The sequence below is a fragment of the Lathyrus oleraceus genome, chromosome 3 (genome assembly GCF_024323335.1).
Source record: "Lathyrus oleraceus cultivar Zhongwan6 chromosome 3, CAAS_Psat_ZW6_1.0, whole genome shotgun sequence".
NCBI lineage: Eukaryota > Viridiplantae > Streptophyta > Magnoliopsida > Fabales > Fabaceae > Lathyrus > Lathyrus oleraceus.
The window spans coordinates 277,708,397-277,722,586 of record NC_066581.1 but is presented as its reverse complement, the minus strand read 5'-3'; the positions used below and the strand labels follow the sequence as shown (position 1 = coordinate 277,722,586).

Sequence of the window (14,190 nt, the reverse complement as noted above, 5' to 3'; positions counted from 1 at the left end):
TAGTATATGTAATGACTTGTAAATGTGTACATAAATTTGTATATATTTTGATACTAATTGTCATATTTGTAAATGTGTACAAAATTGGTTTGAATTGGTATATATATATATATATTTGTTAGCCAAAAATTGGTAGAAAAAAGGCCAAAATGGCATGTATAAAATGTGATAACTGTCTGTCAAAATCTGGTTGAAAACAGGTAGAAATTCTGGTTTATAAACCTGGAAAAAATGGGATTTAAAACAAAAGCTACAAAAATTTTCGTATACATTAGACAGCGCTTCTGTAAAAAGCGCTGTCTAAAGGGGGGGTTAGAAAGCGCTTAAGGCAAAAGCGCTGTCTAAGGGGGGGGGGGGCTTAGACAGCGCTTTTTGAAAAGCGCTGTCTAAGCCCCCCCCCCCCCCCTTAGACAGCGCTTTTGCCTTAAGCGCTGTCTAAGGTATACCTAAAAAAATTAAAATTGGGGGGGCTTAGACAGCGCTTTTTGAAAAGCGCTGTCTAAGCCCCCCCCTTAGACAGCGCTTTGGCCAAAAGCGCTGTCTAAAGTATACCTAAAAAAATTAAAATAGGAGGGTCTTAGAAAGCGCTTTTGGCCAAAGCGCTGTCTAAGGGGGGGGCTTAGACAGCGCTTTTAAGATTTAAAAAAGCGCTGTCTAAACCTTTAGCAGCGGAGGTTTAGACAGCGCTTTAAAGCGCTGTCTAAGGTCTTGTTTGGCATAGTGAATGGGACTCGGGTAAAAATTTTATGGCAGTTGTTGAAGTATAAGAGAGGTTGAAATCTATATTTTTATATTTTACATGATTTTTCACTTTGAGAATAAGGTTCTAGTTAAGAAGGTGTTGCTTGTTAGTTAAGTAGTTAGTTAATTAATTAATGAGGATAGTTATTAGTTATTAGTTGTGTTGAGAGGTAGTTAGGTCAGATCAGTACTGCAAAATATATCTTTGATAAAACCATATTATTACGGCCGCCTAAATGACCGCAGTTATAACTCATATTCATTTGCCTTAATTTTTTAATATTTTATTAAAATCTATTTTATCATGGTCCTTCAGCACAACCGTTGTGATATATTAAAGCTTACTTGCTTCGATTCCCAGCACTAACATTTTTTTCTTTTTTTTTTGTTACAAAAAGGGGTTGTTAGTATACTCTTATAAATATATTCAAATAAAAATATTTATCATCACGGTTAATACCAAAAACTGTTGTGAATATTACTTGCATATTATCACGATTTATTTTAACAGCTGTGGTGATATGTTATATAAGCGAAGTTATCAACCTTTCCCTCAGAATAGCCGGGAATCTCTTAACAAAACTCTAACAACATTCTCTTTATGCATCGAACTTGTCCTCATTAGTATCTTCAAACTTAAAGGTAATCAAGTTCATCCGCTTTCTCTTTCATATTCTTCTTCATGTGTTTTCTTCCATGCTATTGATATATTTTCTTCCTTTTTTTCTCAAAACAAAATCCTAACATTTCTCTCTTCCAATGCAACGAACCCGTCCTGATAATCTTCTTCAACCTAAAAGGTAATCTTTTCCATTAGCTTTCTTACATTTTTCATATCTATTCCATGTATGACACTAGTTCTTCTTAAAAAGTGTTTTTTCATTTGACATGATTTACTTTCTTTTTGGGTCATGTTTCCGTTTATGTTAATGTTAGTTTATGTTTTCAAAACAGTTTAACATTTTGAAAGTTGTTTATATTTCAAAATCTGGTTCGAGTGAACTCATACTATGGGTGTAGTTCATAAATGGTTTGTGTTGCTATGGAGAAAAAAATATAAGAAGTATGAAGTTATTTTGGAATCTCCATTCGCCTTGTATTTTTTCTTCATAGCAACACAAAGTAGACCAACTTCAGATTATTGCACAAATCTTTTCAATAAAAGGTATGTTGTTGTTATTTTGTTGATAAATGTTTATGTATTTTGTTGTTGTTGTTGTTGTTCATAAATAGTTTGTGTTGTTATTGTTGATAAGTGTATGTTGTTGTTGTTGATAAATGTTATTATTGTTGATGTATGTTGTTGTTGAGTTTATTATAATGTACGTAGATTATTTGTTTCACTAATCCTTCATTGAACATGAATTTATTTAAAGTGATTTAGAAAATAAAAGTTTGAAAATTAAGTTATATTTGAAATGCAACTTTGATCAAACACGTTTTCCTAATTGCATGTATCTCATAATTCATTTATCGCCCTTTAACACGTAGAACTTGGTTTATTGCCTCAAGTTCTTCAAAGTAACGGTTCATTCTCTATTAATTTATATTGCAAAACATCAAATTTGTTGGCAAAATGAATCTTCTTCATTGATGTTATCATAATAATCTTCATCATTAATTAAAATAATGATGATGATAGCGATGATGATGATTATGAATTAGTCAACTCAGGGAATTGAATCAAATACTATGTGTTAAGTAATAAGAGATGAGTTACAGCATGAATGCAATTTGAAAAACAGTGCAATTTGAAAAACAGTATGAATGCAATTTGAAAAACAGTGGTTCGTTTAAGTTTGTCTTCTGTAACCGTGATGAAATGTTAATTATATTCCAAATAAATTATTGTTGTTGGGTTTCGAACTCATGACCTAAATATATATCACAATGGTTGTTTAATATAACTATTGTGATAGGTAGTGAATTACCTAGTTTATAACCACGGTCACACGCCCTTTGTAGAAACCAACATACATACAATCACACACTACCTACCAATGGACGTGCAACTGTCATTATATGTGTTTCGCAACTGTTATTATATGTGTTTTTTGTAATAGTGAATAAATAAGGCATGCTACCTATAAATAAATGGGAATTTCTTAATTCCTCTATATGTTAATTACGCACCACATAAAAATACTAAAATACCCCTCATATTTCAGAGATGCATCTCCGGACGCACCATGAACCAACGTTATGGCGCACCAAATGAGTGTTACCCTAGATTAATACTATAAAAAAAATTGGAGATGCATCTTCACAATTTTCATGTCAGATATTTCCAGAGATGCACCTACGGAATAATTTGATAAAACACGGAGTTACATGATCATACAACCATACTTATTTTTCACTCAAAACCCTCACCAAAAACCCTTCTATTCTCAATACACATTTCACTTCAAATCTTCAATCTTGTGTTTCATCACATCAAATGAAGTAAAAGAAATTGGAATTCCAAGTAAAGATCATTTATTTAAATCCTTATTGCTCATATTAAGCTTGTTTTCTGTCTGAAAAACGTGTGTTTATTCCGAAGATACATTTTCGAAACAAGTATGAACCCATCTGAAGATTCATCTTCGATATCAGTCTGTGTTCATTTTTTCAACTATGTTTACATCATTAGCATTTATTTACTGTTCTGTGGTAATTGTTTTCATTAGATATGGTGTATCCCTGATGTTTTTCTCAAACAAGTTGTGTCTCACAACGTCAAAGGTGTTGTTGTGAAGACGGTAGATATTGGCAATCAATTTAAAAATAGGCAAGAGTTTGAATTTCGTGACCACATGCTTCAATGGATTCATACGGAGGCCTCCAAACTGGGATTTGGTGTGGTTATCGGAAAACCCGATAGTGGTTCAGATAGAATATGTGTTTTTATGACGATACGTGCAAAAGAAACGTGAAATATAGACCTCTTCTCCGGAATTTTAAACGAGACGACACTGGTTCAAAAAAATGTGAGTGTCCCTTTAAGGTGCAGGGATATATGTTGGCAAGCAATAAATGGAGATTTAATGTCGTATGTGGTTTACATAACCATGATTTATGTGAAGAGTTGGTCGGCCATCCCTGTTGTGTGTCGCCTCATGCCAGAAGAGAAAGAATGTGTTTCTGACATGATATTGAATTTGGTTCAATCGAAAAATATACTTGCAACTTTGAAACGTAAAAGACCCGAAAATATCTCAAATATCAAGCAAGTGTACAATATTTGGTACCAAACTAACAAGGCGATGAGGGGGGATAGAACTAAAATGCAACAACTCTCGAAACTGTTGGATGATAATAGTTATGTGTCTAGGTACTGAACATGCGAGGATTGAGTTACTGTTAGAGATATATTTTGGACTCATCTTGATTTTGTCAAGTTATTCAACATGTTTCTTACTGTGTTCATACTTGATTCAACATACAAGACCAACAAGTATAGATTTCCATTATTGGAGCTGGTTGGTGTTCCCTCAACTGAGAAGACCTATTCTGTCGGGTTTGCATTTCTAGATAGAGAAAAAGAGGAGAATGTTACTTAGGCCTTAGAGGTGTGTTGGGAAATGTTGAAGGACCAAGAAGACATGCCTAAAGTGATTGTTAGCGACCGTGATACCGGCTTGATGAATTCGATTGGGAAGGTATTTCATACTTCTTATACATTACTTTGTAGGCATCACATGACAAAGAATGTGAGAAACCGGGCTAAACTCGCGGTAAGGACGAAACAGATAAAGACCGAAGATTGGAAAATGGTAAAGGTGGATGTGATCGTGAAAAAAATAATAGATGCATGTAACCGTATAGTAAATTTTTCCACTAAAGAATTATATGCCATTTCCGTTATGCATTTCAGAAAAGTGTGCGAAAAATATCCTGATTTGTTGAAATATGCTGAGAGCACAATTCTTGACTTGGTGATGATGGTGTCACGAAAGACGGTAAATCGAATATCTCTATCTTGACGGAATGGGAAGTGATACAAGATAGATTTTTGAAATTCAATGACAACATGATAATCCACATCAAAGAAAAATTAAGAAATATTGCTTATCCGGAAACTACCGATTTAAAACCATCATCTCAACCTGTAAAAACAAAAGGTGCTCCGAAGAAGCTCAAGCCTACATTGAGTGACACTTTAATGGTGCAGTCTCTTTCGTATTTTGAAGATGTTGACAATGTTTTTAGGACTCGCCAACTCCAAAATTTCAAAAAAAAATGTTTTCAAAGGAGCTCGAATTAGCAAAGCACATCCTTCGCCGCCTCCGCCAAAGATTTCATTCATTGACTAGATGTCGCTTTTTATGCACAAATAAATCAAGCGGATCGTCAATATTGAAGGGGGAGGTAATTGCGGTTATCGAATTATTTCGGCTTAACTCGGTAAATGAGAAGATAATCATACACTTGTCTCTCATCAAATTATCCATGAGTTGAGGACTCATAAAGAATCATACATACGACTATACAAAAAGAAAGAAAACTTCAATGAAGTTTATGAGTCTCTTGTTCCTTGCCTTAGTGGACCGGCACTGAAGGCAAAATGGATGTGTTTCCCTAAAATGAGTCACCTCATAGCATGTGCGTATGATAGAGTGTGTATTGATCTTACATGATACAATTTTTCAGAAACCTTTTTCCTATTGTGCACTGCCTCACCTAAAAATCCAAATGATTGTATTATGTGTATCGGGTGTCTTTCAAAATCACGGCATTTTTTTCAAGTTTACTTGAAATCGGGATGCCCTATACCACTTACATCACTGGAGTGGGCAGTTCATTCAACAACAAAAGCTGAGACTGGTCAAACCATTTTGTGGAAAGGATGCAAGAGTTCGAGAAATTGAGCAACATTGAAAGAGAATCAAATGCACAAAAGTCAATGGGGTACCACCCATAGATTTAGTCAGCGACAAATGTTGCGATTCATTTTAATTTTATGTTTTGCCGGACAAATAAGTGTATGTAATTGTGTCTCAATAAAATGTAATATATACGATTTCTTAATATTTTAATATATTTTTTTATCTTTTCTACAGCATTTGTTCATTTGTCAAACAGAGTCGTCAATTAGGTTATGTTTTTGACATGTTCAGGAGAAGTTCCAGATATGTATCTCCGAAACAAGATAATAGGGTGCGAAATTAGAGATATATCTTCGGTGTTATGATGCTAGATTTTGTGAGATCCATATTTGTCTACAGCTTCTATAAATTAAGGTGTTCTTCTTTTTTATTTCACACAACTGAAAATGTCTCAAATATCACAAATAAACATCATCTAGTATGTCACAAATGTCTCCTTCTCCAGCACAACACTCGGACACAAGTTTAAGCTCAACGAGTACACCTCTCTTGCAGATCTGAAATACGAAATCCATAATCACATACCTTACGGAGACAATCGAAAAATTGAAAAGCTCGAATACCATTCACCATCGATTGACAATGCAGGAAAGATTGAGTTCAACAACTTTGAACTCAAGATGAATGCATATGTAAGGGCTAATGTGGAATATATTTTTCTGTTTCAAAACAAAAGTTTCGCTCGAGTTTGAAGCGACGATTTCAAGATCAGTCGAAGATATTATGAAAATGTTGAAGCGTCCACCTGAATATTGAAGTGTAATATTGCATTTTATGTTGAAATCATCTATGTAATATTTATTTTATGTTATGAATGTTAACTTTATTTAGTCAAATTATAAATTTTTGGTTTCTGTCTCTGATATTGTTGTGCTTACATTACGAAAACGCGTCTACGGATAGATTCCGGAGATGCATCTCCGGTATAAAAAATTCAACTAATAAGACGTCACGCATAATGATTTATGTTATGTGTATATTAGATGCATCCAGGGATATATTTCCCTGGAATTTGAGGGACATTTTAATATTTTTCCATGTTACATGTGTATCAAGAAATTTTCTAAATAGATAGGAGTATTAGAGAGAGGGGGGCATCTTGTAATTTGTGAAGAAGGGGCTTAAAGCATCCGGAGGTTGGCAGGCCCTTTAAAGTGTTTCATTGTTAATCAAAGTGGATTCTTCCCCATTTATAGTATAATATATTAGTTTGTTTTATCATCTTCCTAGCAAATAACCATAATAACTAGCAACAGTTTTGGTTTAGAAACTTTTACATAATGGACCAATTGCAAGTGGATTTGATGAGTTTGCACTTGGACATCAGAGAGGTTATGGAGGTGTTGATCGAGGCAGGATTGAAGGTTGAAGGAATGGGATTCGAGCTTAGAGAACTTGGCAAAGAAATGAGAGATACAGAGTTGAGAGATTATATTTGATGTGTATGGATCTAATGGTGGAAAGAAATGGTCTATTATAGACCAATACATCAATGGATCCAAGCTATACGGGCAGTAAAGCAGAAGAGCAGGAAGAATATAGGAAGGAATTTACTAAGTACAACCACTAATCAAATTAGCCAACAAGAATGTAATGTTTTAAACATGACATAATTAATCACAAAATCCCTTAATTTTATTTAATATTATGTTTTAGCCCCTTAATTAAAAATGTTACATGTTATTTAACTTTATTTTTAAAATCATTAATACAAATCTAAATCAGCATTTGTAGTTAAAAACTAATCCATCGATTAAATTACGAAAACAAAATCCTCACAATTTAAATAATGTATCAGTTTTTAACTATATATTCTAACTCAGATTTTCAAAACTAACATTTTTTTACCAAAAATTAACAAAATTGACCATATAAGATAATAGAAATAAAATTAAGGGATTAATCTGTGACTAAAACATATATAAACCTTTACACATTATGCCATCCAACTACTTAGTAGGAAGGAACATCATCTAATGAAAACCAAAGATGTAGTAAATATGAAATTCGCACCAAATTGTGATATTTCTATGAGGAACAATTGAGAATCAAATAGTGCTCTATAAATAATTAAATATGACACTAGTTTGCAGAAGTACATGATGTTCTTAAAATTGTTTCTCTGTTATTTGTATCAGATACGTTGAATAGAAACAAAACAAAACCACAAAAAAAAAAAAAAAACAGCACCATTCCCCTCATCATGGAAAACAAACACTCAAAAGCATGTAAAGCTGAGCTACACAATTAGGAGACCTTGGAAATGCATTTAAAGCCACGAGACAACTTTATTCAATTGTCACAAACCAGACCAGTGCTATTTTATTCAATTGGCACAAAACCATACCAGTACTATTTTATTTTTTCCTTGAAACTAACTCAGTCAGGTAAAAGTAAACTTAGTTGACTTAAAAAAAAGGAAGCAGATATAACGTAGCTTAAATCTAAATAAAAGAAAAGAAAAGAAATATAGAAGCCATTAAGGCAAAAACCTTATAACTCCTACAAATCCTAATGCGAGGATGAAACAAATCCAGACAATGTCAACCACTAGTTCAGAAACTTCAAGCAGATCCAACTGACTTCCAGAGCTTGACCCACTCTTCCATAGCATCAGCGGCGTGCGAAAACATAGGATCCGCCTTCCCAAGTTGTTCCTTCACTGATTTGGCCATCTCAACCACGCAGTCCTCTGCAGTGACAGCTGATTGTGGCAACTTTACAGACTGGAAGAAAGGAACAACATCCTCCATCAATTTCACCCCTTCCCATTCTTTCTTCAAGCTGTCTATGGCATTGCCTCTTTCAGTTCTCCAAACATATGGCAACCCACTTTTCACACCAAGGGATAGGTGGTCGCATATAGCTTTCACACACAATCCACACCAAATATCTTCCACAGTTTCCCACCTCAGTTTTCCTTCTCCTGCCAAAACCAAAGCCGGGACTAATGCCGGACCAATTGCTTCTCGGTTAAAGGCGATGTTGATTCCACTCACTGGCAACATGGCTCTCACAGGAACAGTCAGAACTGCATCCACATAACGTGAATTCCTCTGTGTTGGCTTGAGAGCTTGTGTTGGTGCATCAAGGTCCGCCAGATTGAGCCATAGTCCACAAGACAGAGCACAATCAACCCCACTTCGCAGACTAAATGGATAACCACGAACAAAATCTGCACCCTTACGGAATGGATCATATAGTGTATTGAAGAAGAAAGGAGTGGCAGGAGTCTTGAGGTTCACAATATGCTGAGCCACAGCATCTACTAAATTCCCCGCATCATCTTTTGCTGGAACACAATCATCATCAATACAGACAACATACTTCTTCTTTGAAACTAGAAAGCCAAAATATCTACAAGCGTAGCCAGAGAAGCGAATTGAAGTGGAGGAACCCACCACTCGCTCAATTTCAGATTTTGTATAGACATCTACACTAAATCCATCAGGAATTCGGAGTTCTCCATTGAGGTCAGGGTCTTTGACTATTATCAGGTGGAAACGAGAGAAAACTGGCTTCCATTCATTCATGAAAGTTGTTAGGTCAGAGTTTAGTGCACCAATCACAATGTCAACTTCGTTGTCGTTGATAATTGCTTGAGACATCTTTTGAGGGATACAGTTCAGATGATTTCGCAAACCGAAAGTCTAGATTGGTCTCCTTACTTTAAAACTGATGAGTTGGATGCAAACTTCTAACTATACTTTCAATTTTATCTTAGAATTTCTCAGAACATCCTGTAGGATGATTTATTTCCAAACGTCAAAAAAAGAAATGTTTGTCGCAATCGGAATAACTATCGTAAATAAAAAGTAAATAGACATTTTAGTCATTGATATTGAAAATGCCAATCAATTTCGCCCCTCAAATTTGGGAAATAGCAATTTAATCCCTTAAATTGAAAAATATCAATCAATTTAGTCATTTTCTCAAATTTCATACTACAATGTTAAAGGCTCTACGCTTGTTATGATGCAGCAAAAGACTATTTAAGTCTATGTTTGGATATTTCAAAACGCACGGAGTGGAATAGAGCAGATCAGAATGAATATCTCATTCCATTGTTTGGATATTTTAGGCTGGAATGTAACAAAAATGAGGGTAACTAATGGAATTGGATAGAATGCATTTCATCATGTTCTGCTCCATTCCATCCTCATTTGGCCAATCCAAACGAAGGAACGTATCCCTATTTCATTCCATTCCGCTTCATTCCATCGGATTCCATTAATCCAAACATAGCCCAAGTCAATATGTATGTCTTTTATTAGTTTTGATGAATGTTTAGGAAAGAAATATTTTGATGGAGGTACGGAATTGATTGATATTTTTAATCGAAGAGACCAAACCGTTGTTTTTGCAGACTAGAGAGACTAAACTGACAGACTAAAATGACAATTTACTCCATAGATACAAGCTAAAATTATAGAAACAACTCACTGGTAGGAAGCACAGGGGTGAGAATATGTTGAATATTCAATGCCTGAACAAGTGAGATTACTTCGTCCTTACCGGTTGCTATAAACAGTTTGAGAACTTTTTCAGTCAGTTTTCCTGCTTTCAATATTCTCTGCACATGAAAAATCAAGAAATGACAAAAAAACTTCATCAGAAAACGAAACTGCAACAACTTTCATATAGACAACAAAAGATTGAACCCAGATCAAGAATATATCATCACCAAATCATGGATTAGGCAGAGTGAAAATGAATTAAAATTAAACATACGTAACTATAACGATACTAGAAAGTAATTGAAATGGATCATTAACCCTAACAGTAACCCTAAATCTGAGAAAGTATTAGCTACCTATGAAGTTAGAGTATGAGAGAAAGAGAGAGGGGAAGAAGATAAGAATAAGAATAGGTACGAACAAGGAAGAGATCGAGGAGGATGTGATCAGGGATGGGAGAGAGATCGGAGATGTCGGAGAGATTGTGAACGGCTGAGTCAAGGGTGAGAGAAAGTAATGATGGCGGTGTTATCATTCATTCATTCATTAGGTTAAATAATGATAGCTATTTTCTCACTGTTTTTCTGAAAATGGGGATTAAAGAATGGGTCGAGATCCTTGAATCTCTCTGTGTTGTTTCCGTCCTCTCCTTGTTCGGTCAAATGAAGCTAACTGTTTATCGAAAGTAAATCAATTAATTAATCATTCGTATAAAATTAAATAACTTTTTTTCCTTTCAAATATTATTAATATATTGATACTAATGATAAAGTAAAGGATAAAGATTTTTCTTTTTTAGTAAGTTTTTAACAAACAAAAAAAAAAAGCTGTTGAAAATAATTGTTTTTGAGCTCCCCCGGCTCTGGCCTGCTCTTAAGCTTGGACTGGGATCTTAAATATAAGGGCTTTATTATTTTATTGACCTGCTATTAGCACCACCTTTGAAAAAAAAAAGTTAATGTTTTTTTTATACTAATAATATTCCTACCGATTTTGCTCCAACTTTTAATGGTTAAAAGGGGTTTGAATTCTGCTATGTATTAATATTTTTTGTGTTGGGATACACTATATACATAATTTATTTTTGCTTTAAACGGGATCCCGTTAATAGACGGTGGAATTGATCATCTTAAATTAGTCGGTTACAGAGTCGAATACCAAAATTATAAATTAAAAAAATAGTTATGGGTCACAACTTTGATAATGTGGTTTACTATTATGATTTTTATAATTTGATGTTCACTCTCAGTTACACGATTATGCAACCGTAATTATATTTATCTTAAGACTTGTTACGGTGGAGAGGGAGCTAGCTTACAAGGTTAGCATTCCAACATCTAAATCAGTGAAAGAATCAAGATGATGTGAGAGTGAGATGGATTTGAATATCTGACAATGACATGTTTCCCTCTTAAATAGTGTGAACGGTTTAAAACATAAAGCGTGGAGTGAAGCGTTGATTGCAGTCATCTGTTTGATTGATTTGGACGGTCAACAGTGCTCTTGGTTGGCTGAATTACCTGCTTCAGGGAAAATAGAGTTCTACATGTTCTTCGCGCTTATAGATTTACTCTACCATTGTGCTTTTCATCTTGGACCTCGTGGACGACCTAAAACAATTTCCCCCCAAGTCATTGTCTCTATTTTGTAGGATGAGGTTTTGTTATATATGTTCTAGATCAACTGCTTGGTCGAGGAGGTGAAAGCCTTCGACGGGACGTTACTATTATTGGGAATATATGCATTGAATTCCTTTTCTATAATATGTAATGTTTCACTATGAATAACGAATGTGTGTACCTACGTTGATCGATACACGGGCCTAACTCTACTCTTCGTCACTAGTTGTCAGGACTTGGTGAAGAAAATAGTCCACCAATTTACAACAAGTAGGAAGAGAAAGATGGTTGCCACCAACCTTTTTAATATTCGCCAAGGCCCTTATAAATATTTGATGGAGTGCCTCACTTGCTTCAGTGAGGTAACGATCAAGTTCATCCACCTAACCAGATAGTGTTTTGAGGAGAATTTCAAAATGGGCTCAGAGCGGGACATTTTAACGAATTCATCGCCTAGAGGCCCACTTCTTCCTTGGTTGAGGTGCTGACATGTGCATAATTTTATATAAAGGGCAAGAAAAATAATGCTGAAAATAAGGTCAAAGATGTTAAAGAGTGTGCCTCAAGTAATCCTGATAACTTACAACAATCACAGAAGAATCACTATACCACACTATTAGAGATAAAATGGCGTTCAAACAAAGTGGAAAACCTATAGAGAGCTTCGCACCCCTAAAAATTCATCATGAGAAAATATGGCGATAAGTCCTCTACATGTAGAAAATTCCATAGTCGTTGACTCCAAAGTCAGATGCCATGGGACCTAAGCCTAGCAGATGGCGAAAGTTCCACAAAGTCATTGAGCATCACACTAAGGAATGTTATCAAGAAGTAGATAGAGCAATTGATCCAAGAAGTTCACCTAAAGAAATATGTAAAGGATGACTCCGCACAAAGGTCAGGCGGATCCAAATCTTATAGGAGACACGCTTTTGGGAGTCTCGATTCCAAAAAGGGTAAATAACCAAGCAAGAGAGCAAGGATAAAATCGTATGTCACACCATTAATATCATCACATGATGATTCCTTGATGGAGGAGAAACCAATTCCACCTATAGATTATACGCTCGTCAAGTCCTAACCATCAAGGGCTCAAACACAAATCCTGACTTAGGCGAGATAGAAACCCCAAAATGTGAGATTGCCTTTTTTAGGAAGGAAGGTGCAGGCATTCACCCGCATGGTGGTGACTTTATGGTCATAACGGTAAGGTGTGATGATCGGAAGATTAAAAGGGTACTGATTGATCAAAGAAGCTTTGTAGACATCCTCTATTTGGATGTTTTTAAAAGGTTTCAATTGGAACTAGACGACCTCATAACTTTCCAAGGATCATTGGTAGGGTCCTCAAGAGAGCAGGTGTAGGTGAAAAGTTATATCACCATGAATACCACATTGGTAGGGTTCCCGTGCGTTTTCAACAAGGCGTGAAGGTTTTTATTTAGGCCTTTGCATTATAATATTAATTGGGAGTATTGTTGCTTTATTTGCAGGAAACTAAATAATGAATGAAACCTTATCGAAACTGACCTTAGAGGCAACCATATATGTTGTATCCTCACGAATGAATCATTGCTTCCCTTAGAGGCAATTACATATGCAAGATCTTCATGAATGAGTCCTTGCCACCTCTCTAGAATGAATAAAAATCGGGCGCGAAAATGCACGAAAAATAAAATGCATGCACTAAAATGATCTTCGTGAAATAAAGTTCCAGAAAATATACACGTAAAGATCAAATTTTGCAATAAAAATGCCCGAATGAAAAGACTCAGACTGATAAAAATGCAACCATAAATGGAATCGAAAAAATTAAACGAGCACACCGAGTTGAACTACGTGAATCGTAGGTCAATAAAATTGACAGCTGCAAGCCCGATCTCGAAATTTTTCCCGCTAAATTTATGCGCATTTGAGAAACGATTCAACCGATCTGTCTATAAAACCAACATTTTATTTTGGTCAAATTTTTAAGCGTTATGCTGAAAGAAATGCATGTTATGATATACAAATGCATGATGAATATATTGATTTATTTATTTAAGGTCATAAGTGGGGGTATGACAACTGCCCATATTTAAGTATCTTCGACTAGAGAATATGAAGAAGGTCACTCTTCATATGATCGCGGTGGGAGATAGTTAAATACTAAAGGACTCAAATTTTATCCCTTGATGAATTGAAATGAAATGATATGAGATGTTATGAATTCATGAAAGACTATTTTCTTTTTGGTTTGTTGGGGATATGATGTGTTATGAGATAAACCATAACATGAGGTTTTATGATGGATGAAAAATGAAAGATGACCCTGTGGGGAATAATGAAGATATGCATAACAGTTATCCACATGAAATGAAAAGGACAATGAGGGTGAAAGACTCACTAGGGATAACAGTTTGTTGGAGATAGGACACTATGGAATATTCAAAGTGAGTTTTATCAACTGGTTAGAGATGACACGTCGACACTTTAGAATATATTTGAGAGTTCTGGAGATTT

General features: G+C 35.0%; 2 protein-coding genes across 2 annotated transcripts; both read right to left on the bottom strand.

Moving 5' to 3' along the window:
* Window positions 1-7,876: 7,876 nt before the first annotated feature.
* On the bottom strand, window positions 7,877-9,220 carry LOC127127001 (probable UDP-arabinopyranose mutase 5). The gene has a single exon (XM_051056078.1). The coding sequence runs from the start codon at window positions 9,218-9,220 to the stop codon at window positions 8,177-8,179; it is 1,044 nt and encodes a 347-aa protein (XP_050912035.1). The 3' UTR covers window positions 7,877-8,176.
* Window positions 9,023-10,769, bottom strand: LOC127127002 (uncharacterized). Its single transcript, XM_051056079.1, has 3 exons — window positions 10,491-10,769; window positions 10,056-10,185; window positions 9,023-9,352 (listed from the first exon to the last, which is right to left on the bottom strand). Exons 1-3 carry the CDS (start codon window positions 10,602-10,604, stop codon window positions 9,333-9,335), a joined length of 264 nt encoding a protein of 87 aa, XP_050912036.1. The 5' UTR covers window positions 10,605-10,769; the 3' UTR covers window positions 9,023-9,332.
* Between the last annotated feature and the right edge of the window lie 3,421 nt (window positions 10,770-14,190).